Source organism: Elephas maximus, chromosome 2 (genome assembly GCF_024166365.1).
Source record: "Elephas maximus indicus isolate mEleMax1 chromosome 2, mEleMax1 primary haplotype, whole genome shotgun sequence".
Lineage (NCBI taxonomy): Eukaryota > Metazoa > Chordata > Mammalia > Proboscidea > Elephantidae > Elephas > Elephas maximus.
Genome location: NC_064820.1, coordinates 191,011,497 through 191,030,824, shown reverse-complemented (window position 1 = coordinate 191,030,824; position 19,328 = coordinate 191,011,497). Strand labels below are relative to the sequence as shown.

The 19,328-nt window shown below is 46.7% G+C and overlaps 1 protein-coding gene across 1 annotated transcript in view; it reads left to right on the top strand.

The window, feature by feature from the left end:
• STK10 (serine/threonine kinase 10) overlaps nucleotides 1-19,328 on the top strand; it is a 162,216-nt gene that overhangs the window by 132,306 nt on the left and 10,582 nt on the right. The window contains exons 11-18 of the mRNA XM_049874319.1: nucleotides 894-1,017; nucleotides 1,418-1,597; nucleotides 8,158-8,250; nucleotides 11,540-11,669; nucleotides 13,536-13,660; nucleotides 15,628-15,816; nucleotides 17,169-17,294; nucleotides 19,114-19,227. Of these exons, the coding sequence (XP_049730276.1) occupies nucleotides 894-1,017; nucleotides 1,418-1,597; nucleotides 8,158-8,250; nucleotides 11,540-11,669; nucleotides 13,536-13,660; nucleotides 15,628-15,816; nucleotides 17,169-17,294; nucleotides 19,114-19,227 (1,081 nt within the window). The remainder of the gene's footprint in view (nucleotides 1-893; nucleotides 1,018-1,417; nucleotides 1,598-8,157; nucleotides 8,251-11,539; nucleotides 11,670-13,535; nucleotides 13,661-15,627; nucleotides 15,817-17,168; nucleotides 17,295-19,113; nucleotides 19,228-19,328) is intronic.

The window sequence follows — 19,328 nt, the reverse complement described above, 5'->3', positions numbered from 1 at the left end:
TTTTTAATAGACGTTTTCACAACGTAATTAAATATTTTCCTAAGACTTGGTCTTTTAAAATAGTTTATTTATTTTTGTTGTTGTTGGAAATACAGACAGCAGAACATACACCAATTTAACAATTTTTACATGTACAGTCCAGTGACACTGACTACATTCTTTGAGTCGTGCAACCATTCTCACCTTCCTTTTCTGAGTTGTTCCTCCTCCATCAACAAACTCCCTGCCTCCTCAGCTTCCCATCTAGCCTTTGGAGTTGCTGTTGCTAGTTTGATCCCATAGATAGTCTAAGACTTGACTTTTAATGATTGTATAGAATTCCGTCATATGGATACATTTTAATTTCTTTGATTAGATCTAAACTGATGGACCTTTGTTTCCAATTTTTTACAACTAATGTTACAAACATCCTTATTCAATGGTGTGCTGTATCTCTGAATGTTTCTTCAGATTCAATATCCAGAAGTGGAACTACTGTGTCAAAAGGCATGAACATATTGCTAAATTGTCCTTCAGAGATGTACCAATTTATAACTATCAGCAATATACGAAAGTGTCAGTTTCCACTGTAATCTTGCCTACTTAAAGAAAATGGTATTTCTTTTTAATGTTGCCTAACTTAGACATAATGTTTTTTTTTCATCTTCCGTTTCATGTCCGTGTTCTAACCCACTTTTTTATTAGGGTGCTCTTTTTGTCTTATTGATTTGTAAGTGCTCTTTATTTATTAAAATTATTAATGTTTCATCTGTCACTAAATGTCAGATGAGGCCTGAGTTCTAGTCATGCCTCTGCCCCTACTTGTGTGACGCTTGTCCACGCTCCAGCCCTTAGTCTGCTCAGGTGAATTATGTGATCTCTCTCTGAAATGTCCACATCCTTTAACCCTGCAGGCGCCAGGAACTCCGAGAGCTCCGGCTGCTCCAGAAGGAAGAACATCGGAACCAGACCCAGCTGAGCAGGAAGCATGAGCTACAGCTAGAGCAGATGCAGAAACGCTTTGAACAAGAAATCAATGTAAGTGGGAAAAGATGAGTCCTGCAGACTGGGAATGACTGGGCAGTGGACATTTGCCCAATCCCTGTGGTTTCAAAATCTCATTGAGCACTGACTTGTAAACACAGAATCACATGAAGATCGCAGTGATCCTCTGAGTCACATGAGAGGAGCTTCTAGAAGGGAAATAACCTTTACTGAGCACCATGCAACAACTCTGTAAGGGAGATGGTCTGGTCTCCCTTTAGCAGATGAGGAAATTGAGGCTCAGAGAGCTTAAATCACTTGACCCAGGTCACGCAGCAGAGATGTGCTGGAGCTGGGACTCAAACCCAAGTGTAAGCACAGGCTCTGGGCTCTCCCCTACCTCTCTCCCAGGTATAAAGTGACTTTGCTGAATTCCCCTTTCTGTTCCTTCCAGACCAAGAAGAAGTACTTTGACGTGGAGCTGGAGAACCTGGAGCGTCAGCAGAAGCAGCAAGTGGAGAAGATGGAGCAAGAGCATGCCGTACGCCGTCGGGAGGAGGCCAAGCGGATCCGCCTGGACCAGGAGCGGGACTACGCCAGGTTCCAGGAACAGTTCAAACTGATGAAGAAGGAGGTGAGTATATGCTGGGCTGTGGCAGGGGGGTCTCAGAGTATCAGGACTCTCGTCTGCAAGTAATGGAACCCCCAGCAAAACCTCATCTCAACAACAGGGGATTCTGGAGAGCTCATGTAACTGAAAAGCTAAGTCCAGGCAGAGCTGGACCCAGGTGTCAACTGTGTTGTCAGGAGCCACTTCTCCATCCATTGTTCTCTGCTTTCCTGTGTTGCCTTCATTCCTGGTAGGCCTTGCCATGTAGCCTCTGCCAGCTTCCTTTGCATCCTCCCAGCCTAGCAACACCAGCTGAAAGAGCACAGGGAAGAAGGAAGGGACGGTGGCTCAGGGGATTTTGAGGTGCTATTGCCAGAAGTGGGAAACCCTTGTGGCATGGTGATTAAGGGCCACAGCTGCTAACCAAAAGTTCGGCAGTTCAAATTCACCAAGCGCTCCTTGGAAACTTTATGGGGCAGTTCCACTCTGTCCTATAGGGTCACTGTGAGTCAGAATCAACTTGACAGCAATGGATTTCGTTTTTGGTTGGTTTCCCAGAAGAGGCGTGGGTGCTGGATGTGCAAACACAGCAAGTCCGCTACATGATACCCTCTCTTCTCCCAAAACAGTGATCCCCTGCTTGGGATCCACATGCCTCTTCTGCCTGTGTCCCCTCACAGCTGGAAGAACCAAATGGTCCTGAGACAAGGGGAGGGAGGCATCGTCTCTACCCACCCTGGGGAAGGGCATTCATATTCCAGAGAAGAGCCCACTCCTCCCTCTGTGAAACCGGACCCCAGGGGCTGGGCCATACTTTCCTTTCTGTACTCTCATGAAGAAGGAGGCAGACAGAGGAAGGGGGAAGGCCAGGGCAGGGGGACCAATCCAGTGTTTCCAATCCCCCAGTGACAGCAGTAGATGAACTGCCTCCAAGGGTGAGCCACAGTCCTAGGGCCTTCAATTACAGCCCAGTTCGCAGACTTTACCATGATGGGCTTGATGTTTGGTACATCCAGTAGGCTTTAGGCAGCTGCCTCTGGGAGCCAGGCCATTGGCCAGATGAGCAGGGGCGCAGCTAGGGTACAGCAAATGAGGCATTCACATCGGGCACAAAATTTAAGGGAGTGCCAAAATTCTCAGTATCAAGCTTAATAATATTTTGATGCAATATGTAAAAATAGAAATTAATATTAAAAATTCATGATAAACATATCAAAATTGAAGTTAAGACTTATCTAACAGGGCTGGGTTCAGGGTGGGGTGATAAGGCTGAGTCATGCAAGTACCAGATTGGGTCCTGTCTTTATCTAACATTTTGATATATAAATATGTATTTAATTGTATTGTGTTTTAGGTCAAAGTTTACAGTGCAAATTTGTTTCTCATTCAAAAATTCATTCATAAATTGTTTTGTGACATTGGTTGTACTCCCTGCAATGTGTCAGCACTCTCCCCCTTCCCCTTTCTACCCCAGGGTTCACTATGTCCATTTATCCAGTTTTCCTGTCCCTTGCTGCCTTCTTGTCTTTGCTTTTGGGCATGGCCTTGTATACTTGATTAAACTAAGAAGCACGTTCCTCACGGCGTGTTATTATTTGTTTTATAGGCCTGTCTATTCTTTGGCTGAAAGGTGGACTTTGGGAGTGGCTTCAGTTCTGAGTTAGCAGGGTGTCTGGAGGCCATAATCTTGGGGTTTCCTCCAGTCTCTGTCAGACCAGTATGTCTGGTCTTTTTTAGTGAATTTGAATTTTGTTCTGCATTTTTGTCCCACTCTGTCTGGAACCCTCTATTGTGATCCCTGTCAGAGTGATCTGTGGTGGTAGTCGGGCACCATCTAGTTGTTCTGGTCTCAGGCTGGGGAAACATTTTGATATTTTCTTCGTCATGGGTTTTTTTTTAAACAATAATTGTAGTAAAATATATACAGCATAAATTTGCCATTGTAACCACTTTAAAGCATACAGTTCAGTGACATTAATTATATTCACAATGTTGTGTAACCTTCACCACTATTTCCAAGACTTTTTCATCACCCCAGACAGAACTCAGTACCCCTTAAACAGTATCCCTATCCTCCCCTCTGTCCAGGCCCTGGTAGCCACTTACCTGCTTTCTGTCTCTATGCACATGTCTTTTCTAAACATCTCAAGTAAGTGGGATCATATGATATTTGACCTTTTGGGTCAGGCTTAATTCACTCAGCATAATGTTTTCCAGTTTCATCCATATCTTATGTATGAGAACTACATTCTTTTTTATGGCTGAATAATATTCCATTGTATGAATAATACCTTTTTTTGGTTTATCCATTCATCTGTTGATGGACGCTTGGGTTGTTTCCACCTATTATGAATAGTGCTGTACTATAAGTCTTTATTTACTGCTTTGATATTTTTTTCATTGTGAATTTTTTTTTGCATTAATTTTGATTTTTAAAAATATCATTTATCTTGATTATTGAGTTTTTTGGCATCCCCTTAAATTTTGTGTCCAAGGCGAGTGCCTCACTCCCATCACCCTAGTCCTGGCCCTGGTGCTGAGAGATGGACAAGTGGGCTGGGAGCTGTGGGGGAGCTGATATCAGACATATCCCCAGCTCATGCAGGGAGCACAAGCCTGAACATCAGGCCTAGTGTTGAGTCTTGGCTCTGGAACTTGCTACCTGTCTGGCTTTGGACAAGTTACCTCCCCGAGTCCCATTTGCCTTTGGGCAATATGAGAGTTATTCAGCAGCTATTTGACTGAGTATCTATATGTGTGGCACTGTACTTGGTTCCAAGGATACTGCAATGAACAAAATTGACATGATCCCTACTTAAAGGAGGTATTAATCTCCAGGGAAGCCAGGAAAAAAGCAAGTACACCGTTACCCAAATAGAACAATTGCCAACTGCTTATGTGCTGTGAAAGCAGATAGACTGGTAAACTAGAAAATATATGGAGAGACCTGTGCTAGAGTGTCAGGGAAGGCCTCTCAGCATGTGACATTTAAGTGGAGACCAGAAGGATGCTACCAGGGCTAAGAGCATTCCAGGAACATGGGATGGCACGTGCAAAGGTCCTGGGGTATGGAAAGAAATTGGAGTATTCACAAAGAGTTTAAAAAATAATCAATGTGGCTGAAATTTAGAAGGCAAAGGGGTGATTACCACAAGATGAAATTGGAGAAGTAAATGGGCCAGATCATGTAGGGTAGTGGTCCATGGCCAGAAGCTTGGTCTTTTGTTAATTATTGTTAACCATACATTTCTCATATGGATGTTTTGAGCATTAAATTAGATGTATGGTAAGCGCAGGGATCCCTGGTGATGCAGTGGTTAAGTACTTGGCTGCTAACCTAAAGATTGGCAGTTTGAACCCACCAGCCACTTTACGGGAGAAAGATGTGGCAGTCTGCTTCTGTAAAGATTACAGCCTTGGAATTCCCATGAGGCAATTCTGCCCTGTCCCATAGGGGCACTATGAGTTAGAATCGATTGGACGGCAGTGGGTTTGTTTGTGTTTTTTGTTTTTTTTTTTCTGGGGGGAGGTTATGTTAAGCATTAGACCTAATGTCTGCCCCAGAATAGTTGCTCAGTAGATGCCATTTCTCTTCTTGGCCCCCAACCTTATCACATACATACCCCTTTTGTGTGTGTTAAGGGTGAAGGAATCGTGGAGAATTGAGAGTGGAAAACAGACAAGGCGCCTGGGGTAGGAAATGTAGAAGTGGATAAAGGTCCCTCACCCTTACGAGAGCCTGCTTTTAACAAAGTTGGATTTTCTCACTGCCAGCAGGTTTCCAGCAAGGTTTCCAAGGCTGACATTGAACTTTGACAGTGTGTGGCATCTAATACTTGGGGTTCTGCTTGGGTTCCTCAGTTTACCCATCTAGAAACGAGGGCTTTGACTTGATATTAAGGGCTCTGTCTCAGAGAAAAGCATCTCCAGGCCTAATCCAGCACACCCACTCTCTCCCTTGACCCCCACCCAGAGCTCCTCAGATAGTTGAGGAACTCACACCTTCCCAGGTGCCTTACAACCCATGCATGCTGTCTCTGCCTGTCTGTGTCTCTTTATTAGTAGTTCCTACTGCAAAGGATTGTAGTGAGAATTAAATGAGCTATTATATGTAAAGCGCTTGGAATAGCCTGGCATATACTAATAGATATATGCAAGTGTTTGCTGTTGTCTGTATTCCTGACTTTCTGTTATCCTTCCTTACTATTTTTATACAAACTTCTTTTCAAGGTGGTTGGACTAAAAGGATAAAAAAGTATCACTAATAGAGTCTCAGTTGATACCTTTATTGTCCAGTCTAATCAGTGATTTTAAGATGACTTGACCTTGTGGAAGACATTGATTAATGAAAATGAACTTGAATTCCCACATGAAGAATGAATATGTGAGAGAGACAGATAGAAAGAAAATTGTACCCATCTGGCAGCTCCCAGCATCACTTGGGGCTCCGTCTTCCTTTGTTAACAACCGACGTGGCCACAGGACATCATTTAATCAAGGTTTCTTGACCTTGGCAGTGTTGTCATTTGGGGCTGGATAATTCTTTCTTGTGGGGCTGTTCTTTTTGTTGTAGGATGTTTAGCAGCTTCCCTGGCCTCTACCCACTAGATGCCAGTAGCACCCTCCTAGTTGTGACAACTAAAAATGTCTCTAAAAAAAAAATGTCTCTAGACATTGCCAAATGCCCCCTGGGGGTCAAAATCACTCCCAGTTGAGAACCACTGCTCTTAGTCAACAAATGACTGTCCAACAGAGATGTTAACAGAGTCCTGATTTAGGGGCATGTGCATTGCTCCCCGCACCCTGCCTCCATGATACAGATATAGCACATGCCTCCCCATACTGCTTGGGGCCTGCATCTCAGTGTGTAGATGCCTCTTCATGTATGCGAGAGGCTAAGGAAGACTAAAAATCTACCCTGTGGCTGTGCCCCCACCAAGGACAAGGCCTTCTTAGCCCATTCCTTACTTTCCCAGCCCACAGCCTGCCCTTGCCTGCCTAAAGATGCCTGTAACAGGTGCTTAGAAGCTTGGTTCGGAGCAGGTGAGGGGCTTGGAGTCAGTCAGCGCACCCCCCACCCCCCCCCCACCCGCAGGCCTCAGAAGCTCCTGCCATGCAGTGCTGCAACAGGAGTCCAGGACTGTGACTGTGACTGAGGGCTTCAGGACCTCAGCCCACAACAGGGGCCTCCAGTATGCAGGGGAGTGGGCAGGGCATGGATTTGAAGTCAGATGGCCTGGGTTAGAACCCCGGCTCTGCTGCTTACTAGCTGTGCAACCCAGAATGAGTCATTTCACCTCTCTGAGCCTCAGGTTTCCCATCCACAAAACCTGAAAATCAGTTCCTACCGTTATCAGTCAGTGTTGCTATTATAAAGGTAGAAAGCAAATTCCAGCTGGCATAAAGAAGAAAGAAAACGTATTGGCATCTGACGTCACCGGGAATCCATCTTTTTCATCTCTTGGCATTGCTTCCCCTATGTAGATTTTGTCTCAGGCAGTCCTTCAAGAGTTACAAGGGAACCTCTACTGGCTCTTGGCCTACATCCTCTCAGCTTAGCCACCCCAGGTGAAAGAGAGCGCGTTTTCCTCAGTAGCCCCAGCAAATGTCCTGCAGCTCTCGCTGGCCCAGCCAGGGCCACATGCTCATCTCTGAGCCAATCCCTGATGCCAGGGGTGAAGACTATGCTGATTGACCAGGCCAGGATTGTATGCCCAGATGGGGCTAGAGGGTGTCAGCCACACCTAAATCTCAAGGACTGAGCGTGGGAGGGATGGTTCCCTGAAGCATACATTCTCAACAAGGACGGGAAGTAACTTTGCTATGTCAACAGGCCACAGCACATGAACAGATAATGTTACTGTTAGCTGCCGTCAAGTCGACTCCTGACTCATGGTGACCCGATGCACAATGAACAAAACGCTCAGTCCTCCACCATCCCCATGATTGGTTGCAAATCAGACCATTGTGACCCATTGTGTTTTTGTTGGTTGATTTTTCTGAAGTAGATCACTAGGCCTTTCTTCCTAGTCCATCTTGGTGTGGAAGCTCCTCCACTAAAACCTGTTCAGTGTCCTAGCAACATGCAGGCTTCCACTGACAGACAGGTGGTGGCAATGCATGCGGTGCATTGACTGGAAATCGAACCTGGGTCTCACACATGGAAGGTGAGAGTTCTACCACTGAACTACCACTGTATTTTATGGGAGGGGGTGGCTAGGAAGGAAATGTCTAAAAAGCTTTTTAAGGACAAGAATAAAAAATGAAACGTTGAAAAATACTACTCTAAAGGAAACAGAGGTACTGGTATATCAGCAGAAGTGACGGGTGGGGGGGGGGCATTGCCAAGCAGCCAAACACAGCACTCGCCGCCCTGGAGGAGTCAGGGAGCTGGAGCAGCAGCCCACGGGAGTGGACTCGGAGGTGCCACCTGCCCGGGAGCTTGGCAGAGAGCAGGGTGGGGGACAAGTGCCCCCAAAGCTGGGCCTTGTCCTGTGTGCCCTTGGCCTGGTTCTGGAGTTGCCGGCTTATTTTGTAGGGAGGGTAGGGTGCCCTCGCTGAAAGCTCTGCTGTCTCTGGTGCAGGTAAAGTCCGAAGTGGAGAAGCTACCCCGGCAGCAGCGGAAGGAGAACATGAAGCAGAAGATGGAGGAGCATGCACAGAAAAAGCAGCTTCTCGTGAGTCCACAGACTGAGCCCTCAGGAAGAGGAAGAGCTGGGGTGGGGGACAGGGGCAGGTTGGAGATCCTGAATGGTGACCAGGTCCCCAACAGCTCGTTGTTGCCCCCGCTCTGTCTTTGCCCATGTCCAGCCCTCCGATGACCATCTCTTGTTCTGTACGCCTAAATCCTGCCTGTCCTTCGTGCCCTCCCCCTACTTATCACCTCCTCCCTGCAGCCTTCCTGATTGCCTTCACTCCAACTGGAAGTGAGCTCTCCCTTCTCTGGACATTCCAGCCCTTTACATCATCTCCCTCATTAAGCCCTGAGAACCTCCTGCCTTGTTGTAGGGCCATTTCTTTGTACATCTCATCTCGTCGATCAACCCAGTATATCCACCTGCACATTTGGTATCTTTTGGAGTCTCAAAGATATCAAACCTTGAGATCTCCCAGGCTTGATCTTGTCCTCATGTTCTGAGGCGGTACCATCCTTCATCCTGTTGTCAGTCCAGAAACCTTGTCGCTCCTGACACCTCCCCCAACGCCCCGACTCTGATCCTTCATCACCTCCTGAAACCTCGTATTTTTTTTATCTCCTTGCTATCTCTTGATCTGTCAACTTGTCAATGCCTCTGAGACCCCCTAGCTGTTGTCATCTTTGCCTGAACAGCTGCAGCAGCCTTTTACCAACAGTCACCCTGCTTCCTCTCTTGCTCCCCTTGGGCTCTTTCGCTCTCTCATACCCGGAGGTGTGATCAGTACAAATTCTAAATCTGATCACGTCACTCCTTCCTCCACAGCCTTGTGCCTTAACACTCCAGGACCAAAACTAAACCAAACCTGTTGCCGTTGAGTTGATTTTGACTCATGGCGACCCCAAGTGGCTCACCTTTGTCCATAAAATAAGACCAGCCTCCTCACTATGCTTACAAGGCCCTGCAGCCTGGCCACGGCCTGCTTCACACTCGTTTGTGTCCCCTGCCTCAGCCTCACCAGACTTCTTTTCACCCGTGTTGGGTCGTGCCCCTATTTTTCCCACCACAGGGCCTTTGCACATTCTGTATCCTCTGCCCCAAAACAATGAGATTGTTAGAGCCTGTAGGGCCAACCAGTCCACATTTACAAATGCTTCTTTTTATATCATCTGACTTAGCATTCATGGCTTAACAAGGTGGGTACTGTTGATTTTCCTGTTTGCAGAGGAGGAAATCAAGGCTGGGGCAGTAAACTGCAGAATTAGCAGTGGTGGGTCAAGGCCTCAAACTCACTCTGACCCCAGACCTCATGGGCCTCACGTTCTCTCCAGCATACCATCATACTTTCCTACAACCTGGCCCTTGATGCTGTGACTAAAAAAAGAATGCAGGGGTGGTGAGGTGGGGACACAAGACTGCACGCCATACAGGGAGAGCAAATTGTGTGGCCTTTTAGGAGGAAAGGAGCCCTGGAGGCGCAGTGGTTAAGAGCTCGGCTGCTAGCCAGAAAAGGTGAGCAGTTCAAATTCACCAGCCGCTCCTTGGAAACCCTATGAGGCAGTTCTACTCTGTCCCATAGGGTCACTACGAGTAGAATAGACTCAACAGTAATAGGTGTGGTTTAGGAGGACAATCTGGCAATTGTGTGTGCACATCCTTGGGTTTTTCTGCTTCTAGAGACCAATCCTGAGGAAATCGTTACAGCAGTTCACAAACATGTAGCTACCAGGTTGTGAAAAGCAGCACTATCTAAAATAGAGAAATCCAGAAGCCACCTGTTATTTATTGGGTAAATAAATTAAGGTATCTTCATACCATGAAATATTTTTAGCCATTAAAGCTCATATGGTAGAAGACTACATTATAGCATGGCAAGGTCTTTTTAATAATTTTTGTGAAACAACAATAACAGATATAGATATATACATACACCACAAGCGGTTGCCAGTCCTGGGTGGTAGGATTAGTGGGGATTTTTAGTTTCTTCTTTTTTTTCATTTATTTTATTTTTGTTCTTATTGTTGAGAATACACACAGGAGAACATGCACCAATTCAATAACATCTACATGTACAAGTCAGTGACATTGATTACATTAAGTTGTGCAACCATTCTCACCCTCCTCTTCTTAGTTGTTCCTCCTCTATTAACATAAACTCACTGCTCCCTAAGTTTCCTGTCAAATATTTTGAGTTCCTATTGTCAGTTTGATCCCCTATAGATAGTTCTTTAAAAGAGTACAGTGCTGAAGGCATTCATTCTTTAGTGGTTCACTAAACTATTGTTTGGTTTAAAGAAAACCTCAGGATATTTTTGGTTTAACGTTTAAAGATTATCTCAGGACATTATTTTTGGGGATTTATCCAACTTCCACGGCTCCAGAAAGTCTGGAGTCCATGAGAATTTGAAAATCTGTGTTTCATTTTTCCCCTCTTTTGATCAGGATTGTTCTATAATGGTAATGGTAGCCAGACACCATCCAGTTCTTCTGGTCTTATGGCAAAGGAGGCAGCTGTTCTTGGAGACAATTAGCCACGTGTTCTATTTCCTCCTCCTATTCCTGACACTCCTTCTTCCTTTGTTGCTTCAGGCAAATAGAGACCAATTGTACCTTGGATGGCTGCTTGGCAAGGTCTTTTTAATAATTTTTATGAAACAACAATAGCAAATAGATAAAGATATATACATACCTTGCAAGTGGTTGCTTGCCCTGGGTGGTAGGATTAGTGGGGATTTTTAGTTTCTTCTTATGCATTTCCCAAAATTTTTTAAATTTTAATGTTTTAACTCTTTATTATAGAAAATTAAAAAGATATAAATAGATGTAATAGTATAATGAACCCCATATGCCCATCACGCAGTCTTAATAATTGTCACCTCCCTCCCTCATTCCACCTTATTATTTTAAAGCAAATCTCAGATAAAATATCATTTTATGTGTAACTATTTTCAGTGTGTAGCTCTAAAAAAAAAAACCCACAATACCATAAATACAGCTAAGAATTATACATCTTAATAATTGCTTAATAGCGTCATATTTGCAGTCAAGTCAGCATTCAAGCTTTCAGTTATCTCATGAATGACATCTTTTTTTTTTTTCCTTCAATTTGTTGTTCGAATCAGGATCCAAGTAAGACCCACATGTTGCAATTGGTTGAGCTGTCTAACTCTCTCTTAACTTTCCCTTCCATGTATTTCCCTTTTTCATTTCCCAAGTTTTCCTTACTGATCATATGACTTTCCTTCTGTAACAAGGGAAAAGAACTGAGACACCAAAGCCAGCACTGGGTAAAGGTCTGTCCCCCGCCCCCCCCCACCCCCCCCCACCACAGGACCAGGACTTTCTAGCCAAGCAGAAGGATGACCTGGAGCTGGCAATGAAGAGGATCACGGCGGAGAACAGGCGGGAGATCTGTGATAAGGAGCGTGAGTGTCTCAGTAGGAAGCAGGAGCTCCTTCGAGGTGAGTGCCCTGAGTGGGAGGCACCCTCTTGACTCAGAATCTCCATGAATGGACATCCTAGCCTTTGGAAGCGGAGTGGGCAAGAAAGAACTGCTAGGTCCCCGCCGTCCTAAAAACAAATCATCCTTAATCATGAAATGTTAGGAAAAATACCACTAAAGTCAGGAATAAGGCAAGGATCCCAGTTATCACCAACACTTGTCCTTGTTACCAAGTCAGCTGCTGACTCACGGCAGCACCGTGCACAATGGAACCAACTGCTGCCCAGTCCTGTACTGCTCCCATGATCATTTGCAAATTGGATCTTTGTGATCCATAGGGTTTTCATTTGATGATTTTTGGCTGTAGATCTCCAGACCTTTCTTCCTAGTCTGTCTTAGTCTGGAAACTCCATTGGAACCTGTTCAGAATCATAGCAACACACAAGCCTCCACTGACGATGGGCGGTGGCTGCGCATGAGGTACCTTGGCCAGGAATGGGGCCAGGGTCTCCTGCATGGCAGGCGAGAATTCTACTCCTGAACCAGCAGTGCCCCCGCCACCAACACTATTTATCATTATTTCAGAAAACAAAAAAAAGGAAGAGAAGTAGAGTGAGTAGAAATTATAAATAAGTGAGCTAGATTAATGGGGTGGGGGGGCGGTGTGAAGAGCTGCTTCAGAACAGCTATCGTGCATTGAACAGCAGCTCTGCCAAGCCGTGTGCCAGCCAGTTTCCATACCTTAATCTTAGTGAATCCTCACCTTAATCTGTGAGGCAGGTCCTGTTATTATCCCCATTTTATAGATGAGAAAACTGAGGCTTGGAGGGTTCATATTCTTTGGCTCAGGTTACACAGTTAATGAGTGGTAGGGCAAAGCCTTGAATGCAGATCTCATCTTGAGGCCATGCTCTTAACCGCTCCAGGTATCTCATCCAGTGCTTTGATGGTCGGTGCAGTTAAACAGCGTAAACCCCTTATTTGGTGTACACCACTAAAATGGGATCCTTGGATGTCCAGATATCCTGGGGGAGAGCACAGATGTTTCAGGAAAGCCCTCATTTCCATTTTTCTATCGCACAGTGTCCTAAGAACCACCCTGCTTATTAGACTGTGGTTCTGGTTTTGGTTTGGAAGCCAAAATCACTGTTCTGGTGTGCTGTAACGGATACCAGTTTTCACAGAACAGGAATAAGCTGAAATACACTGAATGTTTGTAGTAGACCAAGCATGACTGTGTCTTGCGGGGCATGAGGTTCTCAGTCTGACACCAGCTCCCTTGCCCTGTTGCTGTGCACAAGGGTTGGTTAACAGGGACTTCCTGTGATAAAACACCAGATCGTGTTCTCACCACAGCACATGGTATGGGACACACAGAGAACAAGGATGGTCTCACCCATTTTTCACAGAAGGAAGAAATAGTGACAAGAGGTCAAGTGTCTTCTTCACAGCGTCTCTACCTGAGCCATTCCCAGTTGCCCCATCGGAAAAGGAGAGGCACAGCATAGATTATACTTAAAAATGTCTTCCAAGGACATTGCCCCCTCTATGGTATGGTTGTGCCATTTGGCAAAATCGGAAGCCGAGGCCTAGAGAGGTTATTTACCCATCTTAAAGTGCAGCAATGGAGCTGGGTTCCAGCCTCAGTTTCAGTTTCTCTGGCTTGTGACTCTGGACACTGTCTGCAATACCATACTGCTGGGAGCTGTCATAAATTTGCAGGAGGTTGCTAGAGTTTTCTCAGTCAGATCAGCAAACGTAGTACCGTGAGATAGCAGGCATGTGGCAATGCCTCTGAGCTCAGCAGGTCAGGAGGCCTGGCGAGGAGAGGGCCCTTCTGTGTTCTGGCTGGTCAGCACCTCACCCGGTGGTTTGTCTTCCGCAGACCGGGAGGCAGCCCTGTGGGAGATGGAGGAGCACCACCTGCAGGAGAGACACCAGCTGGTGAAGCAGCAGCTCAAAGACCAGTACTTCCTGCAGCGGCACGAGCTGCTGCGCAAGCACGAGAAGGTGAGGCTCCCGAAGCGGGGCGGTGGGGTCTGCCAACAAGGAGGCCTGGGTGAGCCATGAGGTTGCATGGTTATGATGGGTCTTGGGTACTGTCTGTGCCCCCCAGAGGTGCCATTGTGGCTGCAGTGAAGCCCTGGGAGGTTCTCCCATCAATGTCCTAGCTGTCGAATTTCCAGGTGTCGAGGTAGTCAATTAGGCAACGAGTCACAGGGCAAGCAAGAGGCAAAAAGAGCTGCTGGCTCCCCTGTATTCCAGTTTTCGGCAGCACCAAAAAAACCAAACCGCTGCCATCAAGTCGATTCCGGCTCATAACATCCTACAGGACAGAGTGGAACTGCCCCATAGGGTTTCCAGGAAGCAGCTGGTGGACTCAAACTGCTGACTTTTGGTTAGCAGCTGAGCCCTTAACCACTGCAGCATAGAGAGGAGAAATCATCTCAATGCCAAGGGGACCCAAACAAAAGGGTTCTGCCTTTTGATGGACCTGGGGGCCAGGGTGAGGGAAAGAGAGAAGGGCTGTAAGTGGGAAAATACTGTGTCAGAGTAGAGAAAGTACCTCAGCTAAGGTCACTGATAAGGTCTCAGCAGAGGTGCATGGGAAGGACCTCAGCTGAAGGTCCCTCTACCTCTGTAAGGAGGCCTGTGAATAGAGGTGCCAGGGTTAGTCATGCAGCACCATGGCTGGCCCTGGTGGGGGCTGTGTCCTTGATAGCAGCTCCCTCCTAAAAACCTTGCAGGAAGTCTGGCTCAGGAGGGGAGCTTCCCGTCCACCTGTCCCCTGCCAGGCAAGGCCTTGTAATTTCTATGGTTGGGCCTGAAAGATCACACATAATTTGGCCTGGAGCTGGACTCTTCACCACTTCTGATGGAGGGGCCAGGAGTGGGGGGGCCATGGGCCTGGTGGCTCCCTCAAGCTGACTGTGACACCGGATGGGTGTGTCTCTTTCATGTTTTTTTCTCTTCGCTTTTTTACCTTCCCTTTCTTTCCACTTTCTCCCCGCCCCCCCCCCTTTCTATTTCTCTTCTCTGTGCATTCTCTTGGAATATCTTTAAGTCTCAGCTTAAACACCACCTCTGCCAGGAAGCCTTCCCTAACTCCCCAGACCAAGTGAGGGCCCCTGCTCTGTGTGACCAGAACACCCTGTACTTCTGGGACAGTTGTCTGTCTTAGTTCAGTCCCCAGAGTGGGGACAGAGACCAAAGTCTGGACACATAGCAAGTGTGGGTAAGTATAATTCCTAAGCTAAGTGCTATGATGGAAGTCAGCAGAAGACTGCAGGGGCTCAGAATAAGGTTGCCCAACCCAGCTAGGAAGTCAGAGGAGGCTTCTTCGAGAAGGTGATGCCTGTGCTGAGTTTTGAAATACAAATAGGTGTTAGGTGAAGGAAAAAATTCAAATGTATCAAGACTTATCATGATATAAATTTACATCCTCCATCAATAGTGATGAGCCATCCCCTGGGTGTACATTTTTGCTTTGAGATACTAGCTAATGATGATGTACCACCATCTTGGTTGACAGGCATTTAGAAGGTAGGCATCCAAAATGTTATTAACAATAACCATCAAAGTAAGAACAGAAAATGTCATTTAGCAGTAAACCAAAAACCAAACCAAACCAGTTGCCGTTGAGTCAGTTCTGACTTATGGCAGCCCCATGTGTACAGAGTAGAACTGCACATAGGGTTTTCAATGGCTGTAATCTTTCATAAGTAGATTGTCAGACCTTTCTTCCGAGGCGCCTCTAGGTGGGCTTGAGCTGCCAAACAGGGTTAGTAGCCATGTGCTTAACCCTTTGTGCGACTCAGGGACTCCTATTTAACAGTAGAACAGCAAAACAATACAGGTCTTGCTCAACTGAGCATTTTGGACCACGGGGTCCTGGGCTCCCGAGTCAAGTGCGGCCTTTGGCCTCTGACCACACCCAAGTGCAGCTGACCTCAGCCCCGTGGGGCTTCCCCCCTCAGGAGCGGGAGCAGATGCAGCGTTACAACCAGCGCATGATGGAGCAGCTGAAGGTGCGGCAGCAGCAGGAGAAGGCACGGCTGCCCAAGATTCAGAGGAGCGAAGGCAAGACGCGCATGGCCATGTACAAGAAGAGCCTCCACATCAATGGTGGCGGCAGCGCCTCGGAGCAGCGTGAGAAGATCAAGCAGGTAGGGGCCAGTGGGGCGGGTCTGTGGGGGTATTGGGGTAGGCTTACCCCACAGCAGTTCCAGGCTTGGTGGGGCCCGAACCTTATACGATGCAGGGGAATATAAAATATAAGTTGTAGCACACACAAAAGGACAGGTACCGTATGGCCCCACTTATGTGCCATATCCAGGTGCAGAGAGACTAAAATTCACTAGTGGTTACCAGAGTGGGTGGGAGGAGGAACTGGGGAGTCGTTACTTAGGGAGCATGGAGCTTCTCTTTTAGGAGTGACAGAAAAATTTGGAATCACATAGTGGTGATGGTTGTACAACATGGTGAATGTAATCAATGTCATTGAGTTGTACAAATAAAAATGGTTGAAGTGGCAAATGTTTTGTTATATATATTTCACTTATAAAAAGTTTTTTAAAAAAAGTATAAAAAGACCAGACTTAATGGTCTGGCTGAGATAGAGGGACCCCAGAGGTCATGGTCCCCAGACCTTCTGTTAGCCCAAGACTGGAACCATTTCTGAAGCCAACTCTTCAGACAGGGATTGGACTGGACTATAAGATAGAAAATGATACTGGTGAGGAGTGAGCTTCTTGGCTCAAGTGGACACATAAGACTATGTGGGCAGCTCCTGTCTGGTGGCAAGATGAGAAGGCAGAGGGGGACAGAAGCTGGCTGAATGGGCACGGGGGAGTACAGGGTGGAGAGGAGTGTGCTGTCACATTAGCGGGAGAGCAGCTGGGAGTGCATAGCAAGTTTTTATGTGAGAGCCTGACTTGATTTGTAAACTTTCACTTAAAGCACACACGCAAAAGCACAGGGCCTTGGAAGGGGGCGTACAAGTCACAGCCAGAAGCCTCATTAGCCTTGCGGTGAATCCACTGGATGTAGGAGGGAGCTTGGAAGGAACTTGGCTGTGGCTATGGACCTGCTTGCTTTCTTATGCACCATCCCCTTTCATACTCCATGCTTTTATCATCCATGTGGCTTCCTGGATCCTGGATCATTCCTCATCCACGAAGACCTCACTCATGGGTCTCCCATGTGGCTCCAGATACAAGGAGTCAGTGGTTTCCATGATCCCCACGTGGTACACAACTGTCCTAGCATGTCACGTCACAGTGTCCTGTCTGCGCTTGTGTCAGCCACCAACTGGGGGCTCCTTGAGGGTGGGGGCTGCGTCTTAGCTCAGGATGAGGACTTAAAATTGGGGGCACAGCTTAAGGTGCTGCTGGGCGCTAGGGCTTTACCCAAACCAGCCCCTCTAATGGGGGCTCCCTGGGGCAGGGCTAGGAAGACGCCTCCTGCCCCCCAGCCAGACCCATGGCCCCCTGAGGTAACCACCCTCTCTCTGTTGCAGTTTTCCCAGCAGGAGGAGAAGAGGCAAAAGTCGGAGCGGCTGCAGCAGCAGCAAAAACATGAGAACCAGATGCGGGACATGGTGGTACAGTGCGAGAGCAACACAAATGAGCTGCAGCAGCTGCAGGTACTGCCCTCCACCCCTGCCTTACAGGGCTGAAATCTTCATCTCCACCCATTGCTGGTTTCCTGAAGCAGCCAGCTCTCAGGGCCCAAAGACTCCACCCAGGGAAGCTCCTGTTCAGACCAGCCCGGGGCCTGTTGGTTCCAGTCCTGTTGTGCTGCCCTTGAGCTATGTAACCTTGGGCAAGTTACCCTGTCCTTCCAAGCTGTAGTTACCACATCCACAAAATAGGTGTGGGGCGGGGTAATAAATCCTATTTTGCAAGATTGGGATGAGGATTTCTAAATGAGATAATGGAGCTGAAAATGCTTTGTCCGGGGCCTGACGGTGGGCGTGCAGCTGAATTTCTCAGTCATTGTGTCTTGGAAAGAGGTGTCCCAGGTATTGGTGAGCCCCTTGGTGACTGCTTTCCCTGTAGAGATCCCTGACCCCTGTATTTACTCCTCACCCTTGTGTCCTGGCCCCGGGAGCTGGTGCTTGGAGCCCCCTAGTGGTGGACCTAGGTATTGTCAGATCTGAGGGATGAGGCCGAATCAAACCTCTGTGGACCTGAGGAAGCTGCCCAGGCTGTTGGACCCATGTGGCCAGTTCTGGAAACGCAGGGAGGTGTGAGGGACACATTATAGGCATTGAAGTCTGCCAGGCAGGGGTTCTTCTGTTTGCCACGGTGTGATTTTTAGCCCAGTCACCCACCTTCTGTATCTGTTTTTACATCCTGCCTCATGGGGTAACTGTGAGGATTAACTAAGAGAACCCACAGACAGTGCCAAGCACAGCTCTTGGCACATCAGAGGTACTCAGTGCCACTGGGAGTATTACACCTAACTAAACCAATGTAGCTTGAAACCCAAAGTGAAAATCCCCCATTGAGGGGGTCTAGTCTTCCCACCCAGTTAGGGTTGCGGTATCTGAATAAAGATACTTTTTTCCTGTTCCTCTTTATAAACCACAAGGTTTATTCCCTACAAGGGATCAACAGGGACTTGTCACTTCTGTCTGTGAGAGAAATGCCGGGTAAAGCTTGTAAAGTAGGCAACTTACCTCAGAGAGAGAACAGTGAGGTTGGGAGAGCCCATGGCCCTTGTCAGAAATCTCTCCTGAGGAAATACTATGCAATGCAGGTGATTATTTATACACAGAGATGTTTAACACAGAGTTATTTATAATAGTGAAAGTTAGAAGCAATCTAAGTGGCTAGAAACAGGGAAATACTTAAGTAAATTTGATAAATCCATATCATAAGATATTCTCTAGGCATTTAAAGTGATCATGAGGCACGTTAGTTCTTTGGAGAAATGTTTGCATTAGAATGTGAAGTGAGGGGGGATAGATTTCAGAATTGTATATATGGAGTAAGCTAAATGGTATAGAAAATCAACATATCAGGGCAGGAAATATGTATAGTGGTTGCCTTTATGTGGTGGGATTAGGTCACATATAATTGTATTTATTGTTGATAGTTTTATTGTTTTGTTAAAATATGTTCATTTTGAAAAATTCAACACAAAAAGCATGCCAAAAAAAGAAAGTCAAAATTACTGCAGATCCCACCATATTGTTATTAATGGGTTAATAAGCGCTATGAACATTATATTCTGGACAATATATATATTCTGGAATATTCCTCCGGGCACTTCTCAGTACATGTATAGTTACATGTATATAGTTTTATATAAGTGGGGTTTGTAGTTAAGGAGAAGAAGGAATGAGTGATCGATGCCGGTGCCTTCATGGCTACACTATGAGGTGTGTCTCAGTGTTTCAACCTTCAGTGCCTCTATCTTCCAGTTTTCTCATCTGTTCTGCCTGGAATTTGTTCTAGAACGAAAAATGTCACCTCTTGGTAGAGCACGAAACCCAGAAGCTGAAGGCCCTGGACGAGAGCCATAACCAGACCCTGAAGGAATGGCGGGACAAGCTTCGGCCACGCAAAAAGGTAACCACAAATGGGCTGCTGGGCTCTGCCCAATGAATTGCCACACATTGACCTGGGACATCTTAGGTTTCCATCCTTTGGTAAACTCCTACCTTGTGGTA